The sequence below is a fragment of the Ambystoma mexicanum genome, chromosome 9 (assembly GCF_040938575.1).
Source record: "Ambystoma mexicanum isolate Mex_15411 chromosome 9, UKY_AmexF1_1, whole genome shotgun sequence".
Lineage (NCBI taxonomy): Eukaryota > Metazoa > Chordata > Amphibia > Caudata > Ambystomatidae > Ambystoma > Ambystoma mexicanum.
In genome coordinates, this window is record NC_090931.1 from 1,526,135,043 (window position 1) to 1,526,158,734 (window position 23,692).

The 23,692-nt window shown below is 46.5% G+C and overlaps 1 protein-coding gene across 1 annotated transcript in view; it reads right to left on the bottom strand.

The window, feature by feature from the left end:
- Positions 1-8,179: 8,179 nt before the first annotated feature.
- LOC138489419 (zinc finger protein 551-like) overlaps positions 8,180-23,692 on the bottom strand; it is a 44,387-nt gene continuing 28,874 nt past the window's right edge. Inside the window, exon 2 of the mRNA XM_069617138.1 lies at positions 8,180-16,922. Within this exon, the coding sequence (XP_069473239.1) occupies positions 15,792-16,922 (1,131 nt within the window). The 3' untranslated portion in view covers positions 8,180-15,791. The remainder of the gene's footprint in view (positions 16,923-23,692) is intronic.

Here is a 23,692-nt window from a genome sequence, read left to right on the forward strand (position 1 = left end):
TAAGCCAGGTTACCCCTTGTACCCAGGTCGGGCATGTCCTTGTGTAGGAAAATGTTGAATTCATTGCCGGAGTTGAGGTATCCGAAGGGAGTCCGGGTCCATGTGTACTGCTGGCCCCCAAAGGTAAAAGCCAGCTTGTATTGGTCCTCCCTACTGACAGGCACAGTCCAGTATCCATTGGTCAGGTCTATTGCAGTGAATACCTGTGACCCCTGGATCTGGGCCAGCCCTTGGTCAATGTAGGGCAGAGGCCATCGGGAAACTCAAAAGAAGCCTCTCACAAGCGCCCTGCCTATCTTACCCTGTCAGAAACAAGGAGTTCTTCCTGGAGACAGGGTTCTCTAATACATGCTTGACGGCAGTATTATACCAAAAGCATGACAAGGTCAATAAAGTAATCTCCTATGCGAGCAAAACTTTATCCTCTGTGGAGGAAAAATTCAACGATTGTGAGAAGGCACTCCTAGCAACGGTGTGGGCATTGAAGAATTACCGCCCGTTTATCCAGGGGGAACACATCATAGTGGAGACCCCACACCAGCCTCTGCAATATCTCCAAAGTGACAGAATCCGGGCCGGAAATGTGAGTAATTCCCGAATTACTTCCTGGATTCTGTCAATGCAAGGCTTTCCTGTGGAGGTCAGATATGGCCAAAACAAGAAGAGTCCCCTCGCGCAAGGTCTGGCTGACTTGCATGATTGTGCCAGAGAAAACTGTCTCGAGGACGAAAGTCTAAAAATAAAGGACAACATGGAGGCATACCTTAATTCCCCCCACAAAGTCTTTGAAGAAGACAAGTGTGAGGGAATGCCCATTGTGTATGTGGATGGATGCTCTTACCATGTTGACAACAACGGGGAAAAAGAACTGGTGGCCGGCGTAGGGAATGCATGGGTGAAGGAGTTCCCAGAACCCTCCGCTGGGTACAAAATTGGTCCCCGAAGTAGTCAGGTGGCAGAGTTGATGGCTGTGCATCAAGCCATCCTCACCGCTGTCCAACATCAACTCCACGAACTGGTCATAATCACAGATTCGGATTATGTCCGGAACGGGTTCGTGGAGCACCTGGTTAATTGGAAAACCAGAGTCATGTTATGTGCTAATAACAAACCATTGAAACATGGGAAGTTAATCCAAAACATTGATGAGCTGGTCACCTTGAATGGGATGACCATCTATTGGAAAAAGATCAAGGGTCATTCCAAAGTAGAGAGACCAGACAAATCTGGGAATGACTTAGCTGATCAGCTGGCCAAAACCGGGGCCATCCAAGGGGATCTAATAGAAACAGAGTCCCTGTTGGGGGAACTCCAGGTCACTGTTATCACTAGGGTCCCAGACAAATGCTCACAATGATCTATTCACTGCACAATGGAGTAAGGAGACCCCTGATGCTGATTTAATTACAGCTCAGAAGGGGGATCCAATAATTGGTAAGTTTTACCAGCACATTGAGGACCCTGAGAACTTTCCCCTGACGGATACCGATTACATTGGGAACGAGGACCTAAGAGTGCTGATGAAATGTCCAAAAATGTTCCGAATCCAAGACGGTTTGTTGGTAAGGAAATCGAAAGCTGGCCATGATCAGTGGGTGGTTCCTACCTCATTCCGAAGCCTGATGTTAAGTCACCCCCATGATGTGGCCACCGCCGGTCATAGGGGGTTTCACCCAACACTGGAAATATTAAGAGAGGTTGCATACTGGCCACACATGGGCCAGGACCTCAACCAATACTTGAAGGGTTGTCTTGTGTGTGCACAATTTCAGCCAACATCCCTCACACACCGGGCGCCTCTCCAAAAGAGGGGGATGACACTGCCATGGTCAGATTTACAAATCGACTTCGTAGGCCCTGTGATTCGCTCCTCTCGGGGGAATAAGTACATGTTGACGGTCACATGCTTATTTACCAAGTAGGTGGAATGTCTCCCAGCCCCAAATTGCAAGGGAGAAACTGCAGCTGCCCTGATGATTAACCACATCTTTTCCCGTTTTGGTCTACCTCAAAGGATTGAGTCAGACAGAGGTAGTCACTTCACCAGTGAAGTAATGACAAAGATGTGGGAGATACTGGGGGTCAAAAGAAAGCTACATATGGCTTACAGGCCAGCTTCTTCTGGATCAGTGGAACGCTACAACCGGACCATTGTGAGCATCCTAAAAAAGTTTGTGGCAGATTCTGGGCCAAGTTGGGATATCAGATTACCTCTGGTCCTAATGGCCATCAGATCTACCCCTTCATCTGCAACCAAAATGTCACCATTTGAGTTGATGACGGGGCGCAAGATGGTGCTTCCTCAGCATTTGCTCTATAGGACCCAAGAGCAGACATTGATAAATGCCTCCACAACTCAGAAGTATGTGGAGAATTTAAGGAAACACCTTCAACATGCGTTTGCCTATGCTCAGCGGAATCTTTAAAGATCAGCTGATAGCATGAAGACCCACTATGACCTGAAAACTTCCAGGAAGGAATATCAGGTGGGTGACCGGGTCTATCTATACAATTTCCAAAGGAACCAGGCCAAACAGCGAAAATTTTTGCCTACATGGAAGGGACCGTTTGAAATTATAGACAAGATCTCCCCTGTAGCTTATAAAATCCGCATACCCAAAGGTGGTTTGGCAGAGGGGGAAGACAAGTGGGTCCATATAAACCAGTTGAAGTGTTGCCATCCCAGGCACACTTTGCAGCAACTGGAGGAGTCCTCGGTAATCCCAGAGGGTACCGCTCCAGAGTAATTCAATTCCAACCCTAAAAGATCCTACATATAGCCTATCAAATTCTGTGTTTCTCAGGTTTATGTGTTCCTGTCTCTTAATTTAAAAAAAATGTGCATGTTCATATCTGTTGAGTTCTAAAATATATATGCCACCCCACTATATCAATGGTGGGGGAGAAATGTCCATGAATAGGTATTGCCGCTCTTCCTTTGTCGTCCTAGGAGAAAGAAAACCTGGAGACTGGCCAAGGAGGACGATCCGGAGACCGGGAGCAGAGACGCAAGGGACCCAGTGTACCGCCCAATACTCCCATCAGGACCGGCAAGGAGAACCGACTGATCCACCCCTGATGGAGGAAAGGATGCTGAACTTTGTCATCTGCGGAATTGGAAGAAGATGATGCGGACCTCCCAGCACGTGGGTCAACATCCTTAGCACCCGACATCCTCTCGACTCAATCCAAGTGCAGTCGGGCGGGGGGGGTTTGTTGGGTGTTCTGACCCACGTTTGGACTATTATGCTACAACATTTGGTGCTGTGGGCTTAGGAAATCCAAGATGGCCGAAAAAGCCCACATGTGCGCCAGAATCTATGAAAACCGCGCAGTTTGTGCGCACACCAAAATGGTTGCCTGACTTGCCACCCCCCGGTGTGGGTGTGCTGGGTCAGAAGAGCCATGAGTGAAATGGGGTGCCAAAGAGAAAAACAGCAGTGCCTGTTCGCTAGAAAGCACTTTAAAAATCACCCTTTGCTTCTCTGAAGGCAAGCTCAGAATGCCCATTTCAAACATTGCAGAATATCCAACAATCTCACTGAACACCAGCAGACATTTGACAGAATAAAGTCGTGTGGGCATACAAAATCTGGAAAGAGGATGAGCCTAAAATAATGTTCATAGCAAAACTGGCTAAGCTGTGGATTTCAGCAGTTTAAGTAAATTTGGACTGAAAGACACTAAAAATCTTAATGTTTAAAAGAAATGAGTGACCTACTTTTGAGTGTCACATAGGTTGCAATTGTTTAAATGTCATAGTTTTAAACTTAGAATCAGCATTCTAGCTGCATGCGTAAAAATTGGAAGTTTGATTTGGACAGGAAAACTGGCAGCCAAAGAGACATTTAGCTGAGGCCTGGCTTAAAAAGAGAGGGAATTTGCTACCCCTGACAGGAGTCGGTGGTATGTTCAGGGGGGGTTTTAGCAGAAAAGAGGATATTACTCTAAATGTATGCATGTTAAAAATCTGACACTCCACCACCTAGTATCCACATGCTTTGCGAACATTTGTGTAAATGCGGGGACAAATCCAATATTGGTAACCCGACCAAAAAGTGAAATATTTTGCCATTTTTTAACCCAAGCTCCTAGAAACGACAGAATTGGAACATGGGCTACCATCAGTAAATGCATGATGTGTGTATGCAATGCCAAACAACTGTCTATCGGGGGAAGTATGTATTTGGATCAGATATAGATTGTGTGTAAAGTTGACAGGGGTGGGTTCTCTGTATCATAAACAGACCTCATCATGATGACACTTCATTTCATTCCCCCAATCAAGGGGAAGAGGAGGAAGTGGCCAATGACAAGTGGAGAGGGGTAGGGCCTAGAAAGCTAGCCTCTCCACCCACTTTCAAAACACATAAAAGCAGACAGTCAGGACAGATAGATGGATTCTATTCCATCTGCTGCGGGACGCTCTGCCGGGAAAATCCATACTTTAGCTCCATCATCCTCCAGAGAGCCAACACAGAGACTTCAATCTATCCACCTTCAGAGACCAAGACTTTACTTCAGAATTTGTAGCAGAGAGGTCAACTACAAGCTAAATCCCTCTTTAGCAGGCCTCAAATCATTGCAACTATTCACAGCCAGGTGAGCTGTTTGAATTCTTTGCAAGAACTCTTGCCATTTGCCAGAAAGCAGTGTTGTATCCAGAGAGAGACCAGCTGAACCGGAGACCGCTGTATCCGGACCCACAGACCTGATCAAAACCAGAGACCCAGACCAGACCAGCAGAGTAGAGCTGACCCAGACGCTGTGTGCAGAGACCGTCCGTGGCGAGTGAAGAAAACCCGCTGACCAGATCGTGACGAGGCCCAGTCCTTCTAAAAATTAGGAGTGAGTATCCGCCAAAACTGTGCAGAACCAATCTCTTAGTTAAAATAATATAATTCAAACTATTTTAATCTAACCACAACTGCCTCCTAGAAGTTGTCACTTGTCATTTTGCAAAGCTGTCACCTGTCATTTTCTAGCTGCAAGCTGTAACCTGTTGCTTTGAACTTTTAAAATTTCAAATCCGAAAAACTACCTTTATTTAATCGTCCGTAACCGTTTGGGCTAGGAACTTGGTTTAACTTTCCTCTGAAAGCTTAGAATCTTACCTTTCCAACAAGCCTAGAACCGACTTCCTTATACTTTCTCCATAATCACGATTCTCGCACTCGCGAATTTTACCGCAATTTGCGATTTGGTTAAAAATCCAGCCACGTGTGAAAACAGCAGCTTCCTTGCTTTCCTTTGCCAAAAATTCGTTTAACCTGCTAGTTACTCCTAGATCCTTGCTAAAGTGAGCCTGAACTCATCCCAGGTATATTTCACTCACCCTGAACCTCCTAAAGGGAATTAAAACCATTTTCAGCATATTCCTCACTTCATTGCCAGCACATATCAAAGCACTTTTGCCTGTATTTCAAACTCATACCTGTAGTCTAAGCTTTCTGGGGTGAACTGAATTACATTTGATTGCATTTCTGAGAACTGTGTGCTTTCCTTCCATTTCCTTGCATTGCATAAAGGGGGGGAGCGGATTGCCAGAGAAAAGTGATTACATTGTGTTGTTGAAATCATATTGAGTATTTTCTGTATTGCATTTTCATTCCACATTGCATCCATTTGAAACCATAAAAGTATTGTTGCTATCGTATCCATCCTATAACCACTCATCATTGATTATAAAGAAGTGTGCTAGTGCCGGACTATCCATTATTGATTACTGCTCAGATTAAGTGTGATATTCAATTATTAATTTATTATAAAGTGTGATATATATATATATATATATATATATAGTTTAAATTATCAAATAAACCTTTTAAACTTGGAAAACAGAACTACTTTGTGGCTCAGTGAGGTCAGGGGGATTCCAAGAGAGGGGTGTTATATAGGGGTAGTCATCCAGAACTCATGAACTGGACGTAAAGATATATCAATAAGGGTTTCCATTCAGTATCCCAGACTAGGCATTGACTTAGCTGTAGTGTTGAATTGAATCCTCTTACACCCTCAAACCACGAGAAGCATGCGCAATAATAATCTCTGTTCCCCCATCTTCCACCTGCGACAAAACTGCTCCAATACCTCTCTCCGATGCATCAACCGTAATCTTGCTCAGCTGCCTGGTATCAAAATACCCCAGGGGACGGGCTAGATCCATCTCATCCTTCAATCTCACAAATTCCGCTTCACATTTTGGTGACCATACAAACTCACATCCTCTCTTCAGTAGTTTTCTTTAAACTCTGAACCACTTTACTTGCATAATTGTGTAACATTTCTGATAAAATTCTATCATTCCTAAAAACGACCTTAACTGCACCTCGACTTCAGGGTTCTTGATCTCCTTGATAGCATCCACTAAGCTATCCTTAGGTCTGACTCCATTTTCAGATATTTTGTGACCTAAGTATTCCACGTTGGCAACACTAAATTTGCATTTCTCCTTGGAGAATGTATGTCCTCGGGTGAGTTTGTGACAGTAGGGAAGGAGGTGTTGTAGGTGCCTGAGGGCCTTGTGATGGTAGGTGTGATGCTGGTTGTAGGTCACGGTGTGTTTGTGATTGTAAGGGAAGGAGGTGTTAGGATTAGCCTTCTCTCCTCTAGTTTCTCCTGTGAATGCTGTATGTATGTGGTGATGTCATTTGTGGAATGTATGAGGTAAGCTTGGAGTGTTTGTGTATGAATGAGTTCTAATCCAGGCAGTTGAGCAATGATAGCCTGGGTGGTGGGAGAAAGTGGGTTTCCCTCATGATTTCCTTCTATCTCCTTATGGACCTGATTTGTAACTGAAGAACTGAATAAAGTATCTATTAAGTGTACCTGCCACAGTATCCTTTTTGTATCTTGATGACTAACAAGCAGTCATAACAATCACCTCTTACACTCCTCTCAAACACCCCCAAGGACATCAGGTAATCATTGACCCAGAGTCTGCCATCATCCGGACCTCCTTTCCATTGACCTTAACAAACGCATAAGGATGCTCACGTTCGTCATCACCCTCAAACACTACATTAATGGTATTAACAGTAATGTTTTCCACTGCATAATCCGCTTCCTCATCTGATGGTTTTTGTTCCTCTTCCTCATTGACACCCTCTTCTGGTTAAATTGGTAGTTCTTGAAGCAGCTGGCAAAATGCCCTTTCCTTCTACCCTTTGAGCATGTTGTCTTCCTCCCAGGACATATCACTGACGCGGCGAAATGTGTGTTACTAGCACATCGATAGCACAAGCATTCTTCTCTTTCCCCCTTTTCATTCTTTTGTTTGCTACTTTTCCTTTCAGTTCCACCACAGGGCATTTGTCTCTCTTTTTCTCTTATTTTCGTCTTGGCTTTTGACTCATTCGCAAACCAAACCTCTGGCTTTACATTGCATGACTCTTTTCTTGGCAGTTTGGCAATACAGGCCAAAGAGTGTTCTACTCTGCGGGCAATGTTCAGAACCTCTTCCAGGGTAGGCTCTCTTTCAGCCATAGTTCTTCACATCCAATCCGAATTACAGTGGGTCATAAACTGGTCCCGTAAGTGTTTGTCATAGGCACCTTGGAATTTGCACGATGCAGCTAATTGGCGAAGGGCTGTGACATACTCATCTACTGATTCTCCAGGCTCCTGCAACCTCATGCAAAAATTGAAGCGCTCCAATATCGTACTAGTTTTGGGGTTGAAGTGCAGGTCTAACCTAGCAGAAGCATTTTCAAGATCATTTGCAGCGTCGCCGTCACCATCACTAGGGACCTGCATCAGAGTCTCAAAATTCTCTGGCCCTCATACCTGATGTGGTGCATCAGCAGGGCAACTTTAGATGCGAGAGGGTGTAAAGGTGAAGATAAAGAATGGAAGGAGAGTCTAGAAAGGATGTATCAAGTATGTGGTGAAGGATCTAGTGAATAAAGTGTTGTTGAGCAATGGTGAGAAGTGGAGCAAGGCAGGAGTGGTGATGTGTGGGGTATAGGTAACCTCAAGTTGTCCTCACAGAAGGGAAGGAGGTGTGTTATATGTATATACACAATAACCAGGGATACAGATCATGCCGATGCCCAGCATCGTACTGTTGTCAGAATGGATATGGACAGAACAGCTTATTCCATTACAGAACCAAGGGGGCTTTGGAAGGTTGACTTATGAAAAAGAGAGGGTTTGTTAAGTAGCAGCAGGTTAGGACTGCTTTAACCTTGATCTATTTATTTATTTATTTATTTGCATTTGTATAGCGCACTTGCAGCCCAGATGCATCAAGGCGCTGTTACATGAGACTTTGTAGAGTTTTAGATTAAGTGGTTAACATGCGACCGTGAGGTGTCTCTGTTACAGGTACATTAGTATACATACATACTCTATGCAGAGAGTAATACATCTATATGTTTCCTTTACCTGCAATCTCTGTGCGTCCTCCTTATAATACTCAGTACAGTTGAAACCACTTTGGTCAAACACCTTGTTTGTGATCTTTGATGTCGTCACAGGACTGATACCAGACTGAAGTGCTGACCACATTCCATTCGCCCACTGTGGCAGCTGTGGAGTTTAGAAATGTTTGACTGAAAGTGTAACATCACGTGCAATGTCACGTTACTTGGGACACAGTTTTAGCACAGTGTACACCGTGCACAGGTGAAGCAGCAGACATCACATGCAGAGTCACTTCACTGCTGCCTGCCAAGAGGATCCCAGTAGGACTCCTTAGTCCTTGCCGCTCTCACTCCTGACCTTACCTCGGATAGGACAGGCTTTGTGTTGTGTGAACCCTGCCCTCCGACCTTAGCCCACAAAGACTGGTTCCAGATAATGGGAGCGTGACAGGTGTTTTGTTACGTGTGCTGGGCTGCAGATAGTTTCAGCAGATTGGTGGCTGTAGCGTGGAAGCCTCTGCCACTGTGACTAAGTGCAGCCTGCTGTGCAGGTGTGTCAGCAGTTCGTAATTGTCACAGTTTAATTAGGATAAATTGCATTGATTAAATACATAGAGTAACAGACAAGTTAGATGCAAATACACTTAAATGTCATGATCCACCCTGAAGTGAAAAGGGTATATAACATTTTTGTAAAGCACATTTTCTCAGCCTATTCATGAATCAACCTACTAATGAAATTGATAAAACTTTGCAAACGTTACACTAATACAAATATTAATATCAGAAAGTGCGGAAATAGGGAATGAGGCAAAGGCATTGGAAAGTGAACGCTAAACACTGTAAAGCAGACTCACGACTATAGGTCCAAAGCTGATTAACAAAGCCGTGCATGAGTGCCACAACACGCCACATGTTGTGGTTATTTCATCTTTAACAGGTGGCAGCGATCTGAAAAGTAACATCAAGCTAGATATGTAGATGCTCAGTTCCAGTTCTGCAATATAGGAACAAGGCCATTCTATGTGTTTGTGTGATTGGCACCTGCCTCGCACTGGTAGGTGTAAATGAAAAGTGAACACCACGAGTACAAATGCAGTAGGAGATGGATAGGTGTATTTGAGGGTAGCGGGACATAGGTAATGAAAATTATGTTGTATCCCTCCAGGAACATGCTGATATTAACATTACATTCTAAATACATGTGATGTAAATATGCGTGGGTAAACACATGTACAGGCGAGTCCGGGCCTGGTAGCTGTCTAGCTGCCACTGGTAGGAAGGCTCGGTGTTGCAGGGGTTCATCTTCAGAATAACAGAGTTACACAGGAGCCCATGCTCTTGTGCTGTCATGTGAGAGTTAATAATAAAACATTAAGAGATGAATCAATAGTCTGTGTTTGTGGTCAGGGCTGTAGGAGCAACATGTAGTGCAGCATTTCAAGCAGGCCAATAATTTCATCTATTGAAGGTGTGTGCCAATGTACAAATGATGATGGTATTGCAGACAGTGTGGGTGTGGCTTAGCATTGCTGGTTCAGTGGTAGAATTCTCGCCTGCCATGCGGAAGGCCTGGGTTCGATTCTCGGCCAATGCACCAAAAATAAGTAGGATTTGTAAACCTCTGGATTGCTACCGCCAACTGCAATCACATGCAACCATGTTCCTATCCTGTGTTTGCTAAAGCATGCCTCTAAACATGGGGAATCAGCTTGCAATCTTAGTCTTTTATTCAGGTCCTCTATGAATACAATTGTTAGACTTTGTGTAGGGTGGTGCACACTGATTTTACTGCACGCAGTATCAAATGACCCCACACTCTACCTCTAGCATAGTAAGACTACACAGACCACTCAATAGGTAACCATGCACAGCTTTTGTGATTCTGTAATTCACTCTATATGTTTTCTGCAGGTCATGATAAAACACACACAGAGCAATATCACAATGTGCATTCACTGGATGCAGGTAAAGCCTTGGACAATGACATATTGCAGGTCCGCAGATGATAGGGCTTCACCACCTGTTAATATAATGCGTTTAAATTCACAGCTATTTCAGAATCACTTCCCTGCCTTCTTTCACACCAGGCAAAAAGCTCTCCTACGCGCCCAGCGAAGCAGGCCTCTATTTCTGGAAGCTTGGCAGAGCACACTCTTTTACAAACAACCTTGAGATACAACTACTGCTTTGGCAATGCAGTAAACCCACCTTTTTCTACAAGTATCTATCTTCGTACAGAAAAATACATTTGGTCTCCAATGATCGGAGAAGAGAGGGCTTTTCCTCTAGCGGTGTCTAATTTGACTTTTAGTCATTAGTGCAAGATTATCTAAAGCATTAATCAGAAGTGCTGCTTGTGTTTCAATATTGGCTTCCGGCCGCCTCCTCGATGTTGAGTTATACATTCCTAGAAGAAAGGAGTATAATTTATACAATTCTTGTTTTTTCCATCCATGGAGACTTTGATTGAGTTAATTATTCAATCAGATTTGGCATATCTTTTCCATGAATAGCTAATCTATTTCAAGCCAGGTTTATCCTCAGATTTGGTTCAAATCTCTATGGAGATTCCTTGTTGATATTATGGCAGATCATTTTTAATTGGTTTTGATCACTCTTTATAGTTTTGCATACCTCCATGCTCTCAATCAGCCCGGTCATATTTGAAGAGGCGCAAATGTAGTCCAAAATATATTCACTCTGGGAAACATTCCAGGTGGCTTTCCTAGGGATATATCCTTTCATTATCCCGTTCAGAATTACACAGTGTCTGGATTGCAAGACCCTCCTCCATGCAATCCCTCTTTTTTCATTGTTGGAAGATGTTGGTACTTCTTGTATAATTGGTTTATTGCTTCCACCTACGCATGCGTAATTCAGATCCCTTACAATTATTACTAGCGGATCCTGCCACTTTATTCTTTCTTCATCAATCAAGAGCGCTACGTCTTCTGGCATGTTCTTACATCTATAGGGTTCCAATAAATGTTCATAATTATCAGAGTTCTACACTTCGCCAACTGATCCTTTGGTTTTTTTTTTATTTCAATAAGCTGCATAAAAGGCGTGGGATGGAGCTTGTACAGTACAACCCATTCTAGATTGTTTTTCATCACTACTAACAGCCCACACATTGGGCGTCCCAGCAGATTTTTTAAAAGCCGGGTTTAAAATCACCCTGTATCCCACCATTAGAGGGGCTTCGAGCAACCATACTTCTTGGAAGCATATTATGTCAGCTTCTATGGTTAGGTCTTCACTCTCTTGAAATAGATGGGTCGAGCCTCTGGTGTTCCAGCTCAATACCCATTCTGTTCTTCTTATATTGATTTGAAACTATTGTTTTAGCTTTTTTTCTGCTAATAGCCCCGCTAGCCATCTCCAATTAGCTTAATCTCCACCAGTTACCAGGTTGTTATTATTAGGCTTTTTAGTCGTTTCTTCCCATAATCTTCCATCCTTCTTCCCTCTTCCGCCATATTTAGCTTTTGGTGCATCGTTGTTTCCCATAGTCTTGTCTTCAAATTGTTTACTACTCTCCTCGAGATATTATTTCTCTCAAATCAAACCCTATGGGCCGTAAGTGATGGGTTTCATCCAGGGGGGTGTTGTTTGACCAACTTGGAGGCTAAATGGAGTATCACAGTATCACTTTGTCAGTCTCTCGCTCCTCCGGGAACGCCACTAATTTAATATCTTTAGTTGACACCAATCTAAGTGTTTCAACGTAATGAAGCAGCCTTATTACATTGGCTCTATTCATTATTAAACCGTCATCACAATACAGGATTCTCTCTAGGCATAGAGTTGCATCATCCTTTTGACCAGGTCGTTTTTGTCTCTATTTTCCCAACCTTGGCCATTCTTTGTTCTTATTTTAGGTGGGAGGTTCAAGCAGACTTATCTTTGGTTCAACTTCAATTTGCTCTTATTCCTTTTCACCATTTGGCCCATCATTGGAGCCGTTATATTTTGGCCACTGTTTTGTTGTCGGCTGCCCGGCTCGTTCTTTCAATTTTAAGATTATTCCTGCCTGGGACTGATTTCTCACAGATTCCCACACCGTAGCTTGTTTCTTAAATCATACCATCCGCACTGTGTCTTTCTTCTGAATTCGCTCTCTTTTTAAAGCCTCCTCTCGCGAAAAAAACGCCAGTTGAGCCCGGTCGTTCAAACTATCCTCATCTGTGTCCGAGACCTCCTCTTCTGTGTCCTCCACACTCTATTCCATTGGTACTACTCTGTTCTCCAACTGACTATTCTCTTCTTCCGAAATGCTGTAAGTTGACATGTTCATCAAGTCAATCTCATCAGCATCCTTGCTGCTTCTCTTTTCCAATACCTTTCTTGTTCCAATCATACGTTTTCCCGTGATTGATGTTTTTATCTGCTTGTTGAACTTGTTGTCTGCCCCTGTGGCCAAGCTAGGATTCAAAAGGTTTTTAATAAATGATCAACTGCTGTTCGATTTTTGTTTAGGTGGGTTAATTTGATTTTTTAATTTCTTCACTGACACTGTCTTTTTAGGAGTGGTCTTATTCCTTTGGGCTACTTCAGATTTCTTTTCTATGCCTGTCCTACCCAAGCTCGGGATTCCCATCCCTTGTGAGTTTTTTGTAAAGATTTTACAAATTTTCCGCACTTGATTATTATCGTCAGTAGGTACCTCGCCCCCTAATTCATTTTGCATATTAGAAGCCGTACCTAAATTTGATTTGTGTCTCCCTACATCCTTGGTACTACTATGTGTAGTCACTTCAGCTAGATCTTACTTTTCTGTTGACAACACCTCGCTCATTAGGCCTGGCTCCTGCCCTGGCCTTTCCCTTGTATTTGAGTGTACGCATTGTCTTTCTTTGGTTTACCCTTATCTTTATTTCTATTTTTCACTTGTTGCAAAGTGTTGTTTTCATTTTGGCCTGGTTGTGGCGGGCTTAAAGTGGTTGGTATCAGTTGATTGTCTGCCCTCCATTGGGTCGTGTTTGTAGAATCCTCATCAAAGGGATCCAGACCTCTATCCACTTCTTGCCTAAAAAAACCCGGCCCAGTTGATAACCTCGATACCCTTCTGTTTTTTCCCTTATAATAGGGTCCAAGATGTCATGTAATAGTTGGGTCACCCCTGCAAAGCTGTTATCTAAGTTTTTCTGGCTAGCCATGATGAAACCTTCCACGAATATAATTTTGGAGTTCACCATCGCCAGCATTGTGGAGTGATCCTTGATGGTTTTGTCCAGTGTTTCATAGAGTTTCATAAAGGGTGATAGTGTCAACTTCTAAGTAAAATTCTTTATTTTCCCAAGCTTCTAAGGACTTGTCTGGAACTAGTCGGGTCTCAGGTTCCTCTTGTAATGTTATGGACATAGATGTGGCTTCTTGTTTCAACGGCCTCTTTTCTTTACTAGCCCCCTCGCCCCCCCCCTAAAGACTTTAGGTTGGATGTGGTATTCATCCCTTTATAAATGCAATTTATAACTTTTGGTATTGACCAATGTGTTATGGGTATCCTTTACCAGCATAACTGAAGATTCTAAGAGTACCTCGTCCGGTATTTCAAAGTCGGTCCTGCCACTACGTGTGACTGTTTGCTCATTTTTTTCCACAGGCTTCCACTGATTCGAATAGAAAAGAAAAAAAAAAGAAAACAATGCCTCCCGCTTGATGCTTCTCCCAAAGCCAGACTGGGTGGTTTCTGTATTTTATTGCCACTCTGGGATTTCCTCATTGTGTTGTTCCCTGAGGTACCCAAGTTGAAATTACTGTGCCATACACCAAGATTTCTCCATTCTATCTGGGAATTCATGTCCAGCAGTGATGTCATCCATCAATCAGGCATCTCTTCTAGCATGACAAAGCCTTCTTTGGAAGTTTCCAGAAGGCTCTCTATTCCTCTTCCAGTCAACCTTATACATAGTTCAGCTCGGCGTTGCTTCCCCAATCCGAATGCATATTTGAAACATTTCCCTTCCAGTTTCCTGCACTCTAAAGTTGGGCTGCTTTAAGCAAAATTAATTTGCACATTCTCGCCGAGCGCCTCACTTCTACACTGTAAAACAGTTTTACTATGTGCATTTTGTTCTCCAAACCAGCATCTCAGTGTAACGGGCCTGAAGCCCCATTTTGTGCCATGATTTGCACCACTCTAAACACTGATCATTTTAGTATGTTAGGGTGAATTATTAATAGGTTAGGGGATTAGCAGTGTTATGTTTGTTGGTCCCTATGCCACAAATACACTATGCTAAGCAACGCTAAATCCCTAGTCACCCCTTCTTTAGTTCACCCCAGTGCCTCACACCAACACTGGCTGCAATACCACCATCATCATGTATACATATTGGAACACACCTGCAATATAAGTCTTGAGTTGCCGATGAAATTCCTGGCCTGGTTGAAATGCTGCACTACTTGTTGCTCCTACAAGGCCTTATTTTTCCTTTCAAAGTGTGTTTTCTGGTCTTCAGTTCATTAGTTTCTGTGGTATTTCACTCATTCCCAGAGCTAGTTTTTCACACCTCGGCTCTGTATGCTGAGTGAGGTCACGTTAGCAATCTTGTTTGATCTACTGACTGTCTGAAATTGGCTGCTGTTTTAATTTAAAATGCCACCTTTTGATTAGCAACAGTGCATGCTTGCCGACTGGCGCGATTTACTATTTTAGGAAATAATTGCCTTTTTATGTTGATATCACTAGCAGGCATCAGTTTAATACAATTTTAAATTCCTAATAGTTACCATCGATTTTGTTACGGGCCGCAAAGGTTCTGCTTGTGACCGACGCATGGATTTGGGACTGCATATCGCATCATCCTTACTGGTCACGTGCCCCCTATTGACGCGATATCCACGCGACACAGGCCATAATTGGTCAGCGGAAAGTGCTCAGCACCTCGGCTCAGTGTATGCTGAGTGAGGTCACATTAGCAATCTTGTTTGATCTACTGACTGTCTGAAATTGAAGTTAAAAGCTTCTGCCCATTAATGTATTTGATTGGCTCTAAAACCTACATGCTTTCTATAGAGCTGGGCCACCATTAACAGGCGAAATTGAGCCGTAATTGCTATATATGCATGTTGGGTGGTTACCTACACATTTCCTATATTAGTTGTAATTCGATGAAAGGCAAAGAAAATAAATTGTCCAAAAAGACATTTCTGCATGATCTAGCCACACCCCTACCACCCAGCACATCTTTTCCCACTAATTGCACAGCCCCACTCCTTTTTTTTGTTGCACTTCAACGACTGGATATGGTCGCTCTACAGTATGGCTCCTCTGATGCTAGTTCAAATTTGAGCTCAGCGTGAAGCTTCTCTCACACACTGTACACAGGGATGTCACTCTGCTGTATGGCTCTTCTGATGGTGGTGGTACAGACTTGTCCTATGAGTGAAGCTTCTCTAACACTCTGTACACTGTTATGGTCACCTCCCAGTATGGATCCTCTGATGCCGGTTCAGGTGTGACTTCCGAATGTAGCTTTTACCACACTCTGTACACTGGTAGGGTCTCTCGCCAGTATGGATCCACTGATGCTGCTGCAGTTCTGAGCGCCTAGTGAAGCTTCTCTCACACTCTGTACACTGGTATGGTCGCTCCACAGTATGGATCGTCTGATGCTGGTACAGATTTGAGCTACAAGTGAAGCTTTTCTCACATTCTATACACTGGTATGGTCGCTCCCCAGTATGAATCTTCTGATGCCGGTACAGGCCTAACTTCTGACTGAAGCTTTTCTCACACACTGTACACTGGTAGGGCCGCTCCCCAGTATGGATATTCTGATGCTGGTGCAGATCTGAGCTCTGCCTGAAGCTTTTCTCACACTCTGTGCACTGGTATGGTCGCACCCCAGTATGAATCTTCTGATGCTGGTGCAGATCTGAGCTCTGCCTGAAGCTTTTCTCACACACTGTACACTGGTAGGGGCGCTCCCCAGTATGGATATTCTGATGCTGGTACAGACTTAACTTCCGACTGAAGCTTTTCTCACACACTGTACACTTGTATGGTCGCACCCCAGTATGGATATTCTGATGCTGGTGCAGATCTGAGCTCTGCCTGAAGCTTTTCTCACACTCTGTGCACTGGTAGGGTCGCTCGCCAGTATGAATCTTCTGATGCAGGTACAGACTTGAGCTCCAAATGTAGCTTTTCTCACACTCTGTGCACTGGTATGGTCGCTCACCAGTATGAATCTTCTGATGCAGGTGCAGATCTGAGCTCCGAGTGAAGCTTTTCTCACACACTGTACACTGGTATGGTCGCTCCCCAGTATGGATCTTCTGATGCATCTGCAGATGTGAGCTCTGCCTGAAGCTTTTTTCACACTCTGTACACTGGTATGGTCGCTCCACAGAATGGATCTTCTGATGCCGGTTCAGATCTGAGCTCCGACTGAAGCTTTTCTCACACTCTGTACACTGGTACGGACGTTCCCCCATGTGGGAAGCCCAATGTCTTTTCAGATGTGATGCCAAATTAAAGCATTTATCACATTCTGTGCACTTGTAGGACTTCTCCCCAGCATGGACCATCTGACGGCTACTCATTCTCTGTAGAAAGAAGCAAAGGCTCTTTGTATTATTTCATGTCAACGTACAAACTACAAATCAAAACATCTAATGCAGAACTGTTCATTCTTGTTTTACATAGTCCAATCCCCAATAATTATAATAAATTAAAGCTTTCTAAGCCTTCACAAACCAAGAAAGTGAAAAGGACAAACATACTTGGTAGAATACAATGGTATACATGCCTTTTTATTGAATATTTGGTTTATACATGTTCAAAAAGACAAAGCAAAAGAATATACATATATTTAATCACAATACATATCATACAACATTTCATTTACTTTTCCCCTAAAATAAAAATGATTTACAATATTGCATAGACACATTTTCTATTTTATAAAATGTGTGTGTGTCAGTTTGGGGGTTTCATTAGTTAAAGGTGATAAATTAAAAGGCATTAAAAAAGAAAGAAATTCCAAATAGGTGTGGCGAATCGTGGGATTCAGTCACTGTACCCCAGAGGGGAGCCTTTCCTTGTGAGGCTAGCGAGGTGTGCCCGCTATACAATAGATATGAAAAGTGGAGCAATGACGAATAGGTTTCTATTAACCACTAGGACGTAGCAACCCAAAGGGGTTATGAAGAGTACAGCTCCTACACAAAGAAAGGACTATCGTGAGGAATTAGGGAAACCACAAAGCTGGGTCATAAAAATGGAAGGAGCCAGAAAATCAGAGAGACGTGGAAGTTTCAAATCAGCTGGAGCAGGGAAGGTGATGGCCCACAGTGAACACTGCTTTGCACACCGGTAAGCAGCTGGATGAAGGAAGTGCAGAGTTGCAGTATTCATCGGGCAGAGCTGAGAGAGTCTGCCAACCCTATCACAGTCCCAGAAGGGATGTGCAAGGAAAACTGGACAGAAGCTACAAAAGGGACCTGCCCGAGCTACAGCTACCCATGGGTAAAACCGGCCAACCCAACACAGGCTCCAAGAGAGAACCACAACAAAGAAGTGGCAGCCCAGAAGAAAAGGGAGCGGCCGCTGCTCAACAAAGTAATGCCACATGGAGAGTACGACACTGAAGCATGTCCGCAGAAGCAAGGACACAAGCCATTCTGACAATCTACAAAGAAGCAGAAAAGGGGAATGCCGACCTGGTGATGCGGACCTATTACGCCACAGGTAACGGAGAGAGGAAGACATGGGGAACACAGCACATGTAACAAGTTGCTTGATTATAGTCAATGCATCAGGAAAACCAAATATGATTGTTGCAAGCCCAATCATCCCAGTGAGAGGCATGACCCTAAGAAGAGTGATAACCCTTCCAGGGCTCAGCCAACCCATTCCAGTGAAAGGCAAAACCCTAAGAAGAGTGGGATCGCTCCCTGGGCTCAGCCAACAAATCCCAATGAAGTAGAAAGTCATAAGAAGAGTGAAAAATCGTCCTGGGTTCAGCCTACTCATCCCAGTGAATGGATAAACCATAAGAAGGGTACAAATGGTCATTGGGTACATTACATAGATCCCAGTGAGGAGACAAGTTACGAGAAACTCATACAAAGTGAGGAGAGAGAAGACAGACTCTTGGTGAAACAGATACATGAAGGAGAAGGATTATCAACAAAAGTCAAGGAGAGTATAGTAGAAGGACATTCAAGTGCTCAGGTCTGTTGGATGCAAGTGTAATGTCCCATTCAGGCAAAGAGGTTCAGGATGTGGAAAGCCTATTAGCAAGCGTCTCAGTGTGTGAGGTTTGTGATTGGCACGGCAGAATATGTATCAGTTGTAGTTAGTTTTGACACATATTAGAAACACCATATAGCTACACAGAAAAAGCAACAATTGATTAATGTTGCGGTTACAGAGGTTATAGATGGGCAATGTATAATAGGCCCTGTATTTAGAGATAGTACACAAAGTTATACTTTGAGTGATGTCCGAAGGGAACTGCAGTAGGTGGAAGGAGAAGATGGAGTCAGAGAGGTGTTGTGTTAAAAGTGTGGTCTGTCAGATGAGATAGCAATAGTGCAGCCATGTTAGATTTCAAGCCCTGTTACACGAGGAACAAATGCAGGCCCCGATGTGGAGCTGTGGCTGTGTATAGGTCAGTCCCAAAACAAATCCCCCTTCGATCCCCCAAGAGAGAGGCTGCTGAGTTCAGAGGCACCCGCACTGCACAGATAAAATCTAATTGTATCCAGCTGCAGAGCTCGAAGGCTCTGGGAATGGAATGTTATATCCAGGAAGGGAAGGTAGGCATGTGCCCTTTGAAGGATAAATTCATGAGAACAGGGCACAGGGATTTGTGATGCCAAGGACCTGGGTACGTGTATTTCAGGGGTGCGCGGGGTGTCCCCCACCCCCCAGCAGTCATGGGGCTCCCTCCACCAGGCCCCCACTCATGTCCCCCTGGACCCCCACCCCCCAGCACTGCGGGGCACCCTCCACCAGGCCCCCACCCATGTCCCACTCATGTCTCCCAGCACCCCTACCCCCCAGCACTGTGAGGCACCTGCCAGCAGGCCCCCACCCAGGTCCCACTCATGTCTCCCAGCACCCCTACCCCCCCAGCACTGTGGGGCACCTTCCAGCAGGCCCCCACTCATGTCTCCCAGCACCCCTACCCCTCAGCACTGTGGGGCACCTGCCAGCAGGCCCCCACCCCAACCCATGTCTCCCAGCACCCCTACCCCCCAGCACTGTGGGGCACCTGCCAGCAGGCCCCCACTCATGTCTCCCAGCACCCCTACCCCCCCCCAGCACTGTGGGGCACCTGCCAGCAGGCCCCCACCCATGTCTCCCAGCACCCCTACCCACCCCCCAGCACGGTGGGGCACCTGCCAGCAGGCCCCCATCCATGTCCCACTCATGTCTCCCAGCAGCCCTACCCCCCAGCACTGTGGGGCACCTGCCAGCAGGCCCCCACCCATGTCCCACTCATGTCTCCCAGCACCCCTACCCCCCAGCACTGTGGGGCACCTGCCAGCAGGCCCCCACTCATGTCTCCCAGCACCCCTACCCCTCAGCACTGTGGGGCACCTGCCAGCAGGCCCCCACCCCCACCCATGTCTCCCAGCACCCCTACCCCCCAGCACTGTGGGGCACCTGCCAGCAGGCCCCCACTCATGTCTCCCATCACCCCCACCCCCCAGCAGTCATGGGGCACCCTCCACCAGGCCCTCGCCCATGTCCCATCCATGCCCCCCTGCACCTGGGTCCCACCAAACCCCAATCATGTCCGTAATGGCCAACCTCCCCTGCCAAAAGGGCCAACCAACTATCACATCCACCCACATATCAAAGGCAATTACATGTTACACACCCAATGTAAATAATGCAAATGAACACACGTCTGTCACACACAATGATTGCAAGTGAATGTTAAAACACCCAACATGACATGCATGAAAGCAATGAGATGATACTACACATTGAAGGATGAAAATAAAAATTAAAAATCAACTTGAATGGAAATGAAATGAGAAAAACCACAAAGCAAAACAACCAAAAGAAGATGAATGTCCATGAAAAAAATTAAAAACACACAGCACAATCAAAATAAATGGTGTCCAAAGTCACAGTCAGAAAAGCAATCCAGGTGTAAATGATAAACAAAAACCATTTCTCCATGGCGACAAAAAAAATCCAAAAAATATTAAAATCCATTGAAGAACTATTTACAAGGTAATCCCGGGTCCATGAGCCCAACCAAATGAAACCTAACTATGACAACTAACTAAAAACTGAACTATATACAAAAATGTGGCGCATTGTTCAATCGCAACCAAAAAAAAAGCAAAAAAGAAAGGAAACCTAACACTAACTACATAACTATATACAATGGCGGCGGGCAAGTCCAGCGGCTCACTCTGTGTTGTTCCGGGCCAGGGCATCATCGAACTCCCGATCGATGTCCCGGAGGCGGTCCTGTTCCATGGCCTCGAGGGTCCACAGGGATGACGACATGCTCTCCTCCAACTCCCTGCGGATTGCCTCGAGGCACTCGGCCCGCCTCAGGGCCCTCCATCCGCTCTGACCATCGTGAGCCGCGCCTCTTCCGCCCGCCGCCGTTCCGCACCTATCGCATGGCCCAACCGCTGCCACACGGAAGACACTTCCCGTCCAGGGTCCTCCTGCCCTCCGGCCGATGCCTGCCCCTCCGGTGTAGATGGCCCCGAGCCATGATGCCTCCCACGTTGAAGCTGCTGCCTCCGATGCAACTGCCTCTGCCAGCACGACGGCATCCAGGCTTATGGAAACCACCGACGCCGTCCTGCACGTGCCCTGCCCGATGATGCCGGCACATCCTCCATCTGCTGGGGTACAGTTGCTGTGGTGTCCACCCCTGCTGGACCTCCGACTCCCGACTGTGGCAGGGATGGGATCCCCACCGAGCTGGCTGCATTGGTCAGGGCAGGTCAACAGGGGGCCCTGGTGGCATCTGGGCCGAAAGATGGCAAGGAGAACAACTGGCGTATAGTCTCCACAGAGGAGGAGAGGGCCGCCAGATTGGCCGACACATGCAGGAAAACCCCGATCATGGATGATCCCAACTGGGCCACGTCGGCACGGCGCTCTTCGTGATGACGTGCGTGCTCCTCCTGGGAAGCACGCACGACATCACGAGTGACACCCGTGCGCAACGTGACCCCAATCAGGACCTTCTCCATCCGGCCAGGGGACTCCTCGTCCGCAGGTGGAGGGGAGTCAGATGACATGGACATCCTCTCTACCTACGGACGGGCCTGGGATGGGGCATCCCTGCTGGTGCATGGTGGTGCACTCACAGGTTCAGGGACAGAGACATGCACAGGCCCCTCCACGGGGACCTGTGCTGCCTCCTGCCCCTGGACTGCACCACTTGCACCAGCAGGGATGCCCCCACCAGGCCCCATGTGCGCCTCAGTGGCGGCCTCCTCCTCCTCCTCCTCTGTGGAAACCACCAACCTGGATGGCTCCTTGCCGTCTTCCGCCGTAGCAGGCCCCTGTGGGGGCTCACCCACCCCTTCCACTGCAGCCGTGGGGGCATCCCCGCCGCCTTGCTCCACAGCGCCATCTCCGCCCTCTTCTTCACTAGCCGCTGCGTAGAGGGAGACATAGAACACAAGCATCAGGGTACCCTACAATGGTCCCCTAGACAGGAAGCAATAGCAGATGAGTGCCACTGTCAAAGTACACTTCCATCATGTCCCTCCACAACACATGGGTCAGTCCAGGCAAAACACACACAGCAACAGGCATGGTGCATGCCATGGACATTTCCATACATGTCCAATGGACTCTTGAAACATACGTTATGGAACTCACATGCATCATGGGTCATGCCTATCACATGCACACACTTCACCTCAGTCACATCCATCTGGCCTCATACACCCCCATCACAGTGGATACAAGGATAACTAGGCTGCATCAGTGAATCTGTACATTGTCACAGACATGTGTCATGCATCCATGGCATTCACAAGTCACAGACACGCAGGTCAGGCACACAGACATGGCTACTATATATGTACCTGGCATCAGCACCCATCCCTCACCCCCACCCATGTCCGGGAACAGAGACTGCCATGCTCTCATGTGTACAATCTGCATAGGGCTCCCCATGTCGCATTTAAACACATGCAACAACCGTGTGGTTCACACATTACTGATCGCTCATGCATTACCATGATGTCCCTGCACACATACATGCGTACATGGCCTATGTCACACATACAGGCAAGTATCAGACAAACAGCACACTGCAACATGCCCTGTCTCACACAGCAATGCTTTGCCACTTACCGCTCAACTCCAGACGGGTCTCCCTCTCTAGGACCTGGGCGTGGAGCACTGGGTGTACGCGTTCCAGGGCCCTCATCTGAATGGAACTCATGCGGCCCCGGCACCCCTCCATGAGGTGCTGGGCCTTCACGAGGGTCCTGGACCTCAAGTTCTCCCAGTGCTTCTTGACCTTCTGGATGTTGCGGGTTGCCACCCTCTGCGCGTCGATGGCAACCACACAGTCGTCCCAGATCCTCTCCTGTCCTTCCTTGTTGGCGTGGGACGATCCGAAGAGGGCATCATACTGCCCCAGGACTTGCTCCACCAGGAAACCAACTTCCCTGGCAGTGAAGCTGGTACCCCTCTGCCTCTCTGGCCGGGGGTTGCCACTGGTGCCAGATGGTGCAGTGCCCGACATGGCAACCCCAGAGGCAGGAGTGGGTGGACAACTGGGTCCTGGGGCTGGGCTGTGGAGCGATGTTATCCCAGTCGGGAGTCTTCTGTTCCAGCAAGGGTGGACACAGCAAATGGTCCCCTGCAGATGGCTGATGTGCAGGCACCAAATGGCAGGGCACGGTGGCAGCAGGCAGGCAGCAGCAGATGACACGTGGGAGGCTGCTCAGGGCAGTAATTTGGCCTTCTGGGCAGGAGCGTGGTCTTCCGTGTGCTTACGCGTGGCCAGCTTGATACGGAGTGATTTGGCACGTGAAAATCTTGCACGTCTGCGTGTAATTCGAGGAAAGGCCCTTAGCGCGTAAGCGCGTCAACACGCATACGCGATTTCATTGGACCAAAGGCCCTTACAGCGTAAGCGCGTCTGTGACGTTTCGCGCACGGGCGTTGCCCTGGCAGGGCTTGGAGATCCCGCGTGCCTTTACATTGCTCTGTATGTGCTTTTCGTGGGGTGCGGTGCGTCTGTTTTCCAGCCGTTGGGGTTCACACGCTATTATTTCACAGCGGGTGTTGGCTACGCGTTCTTCTACACGCAAGGCAGACGGTGAGTGGTACCCTGCTCCCCCAGGCCCGATCGCGTGAAAAC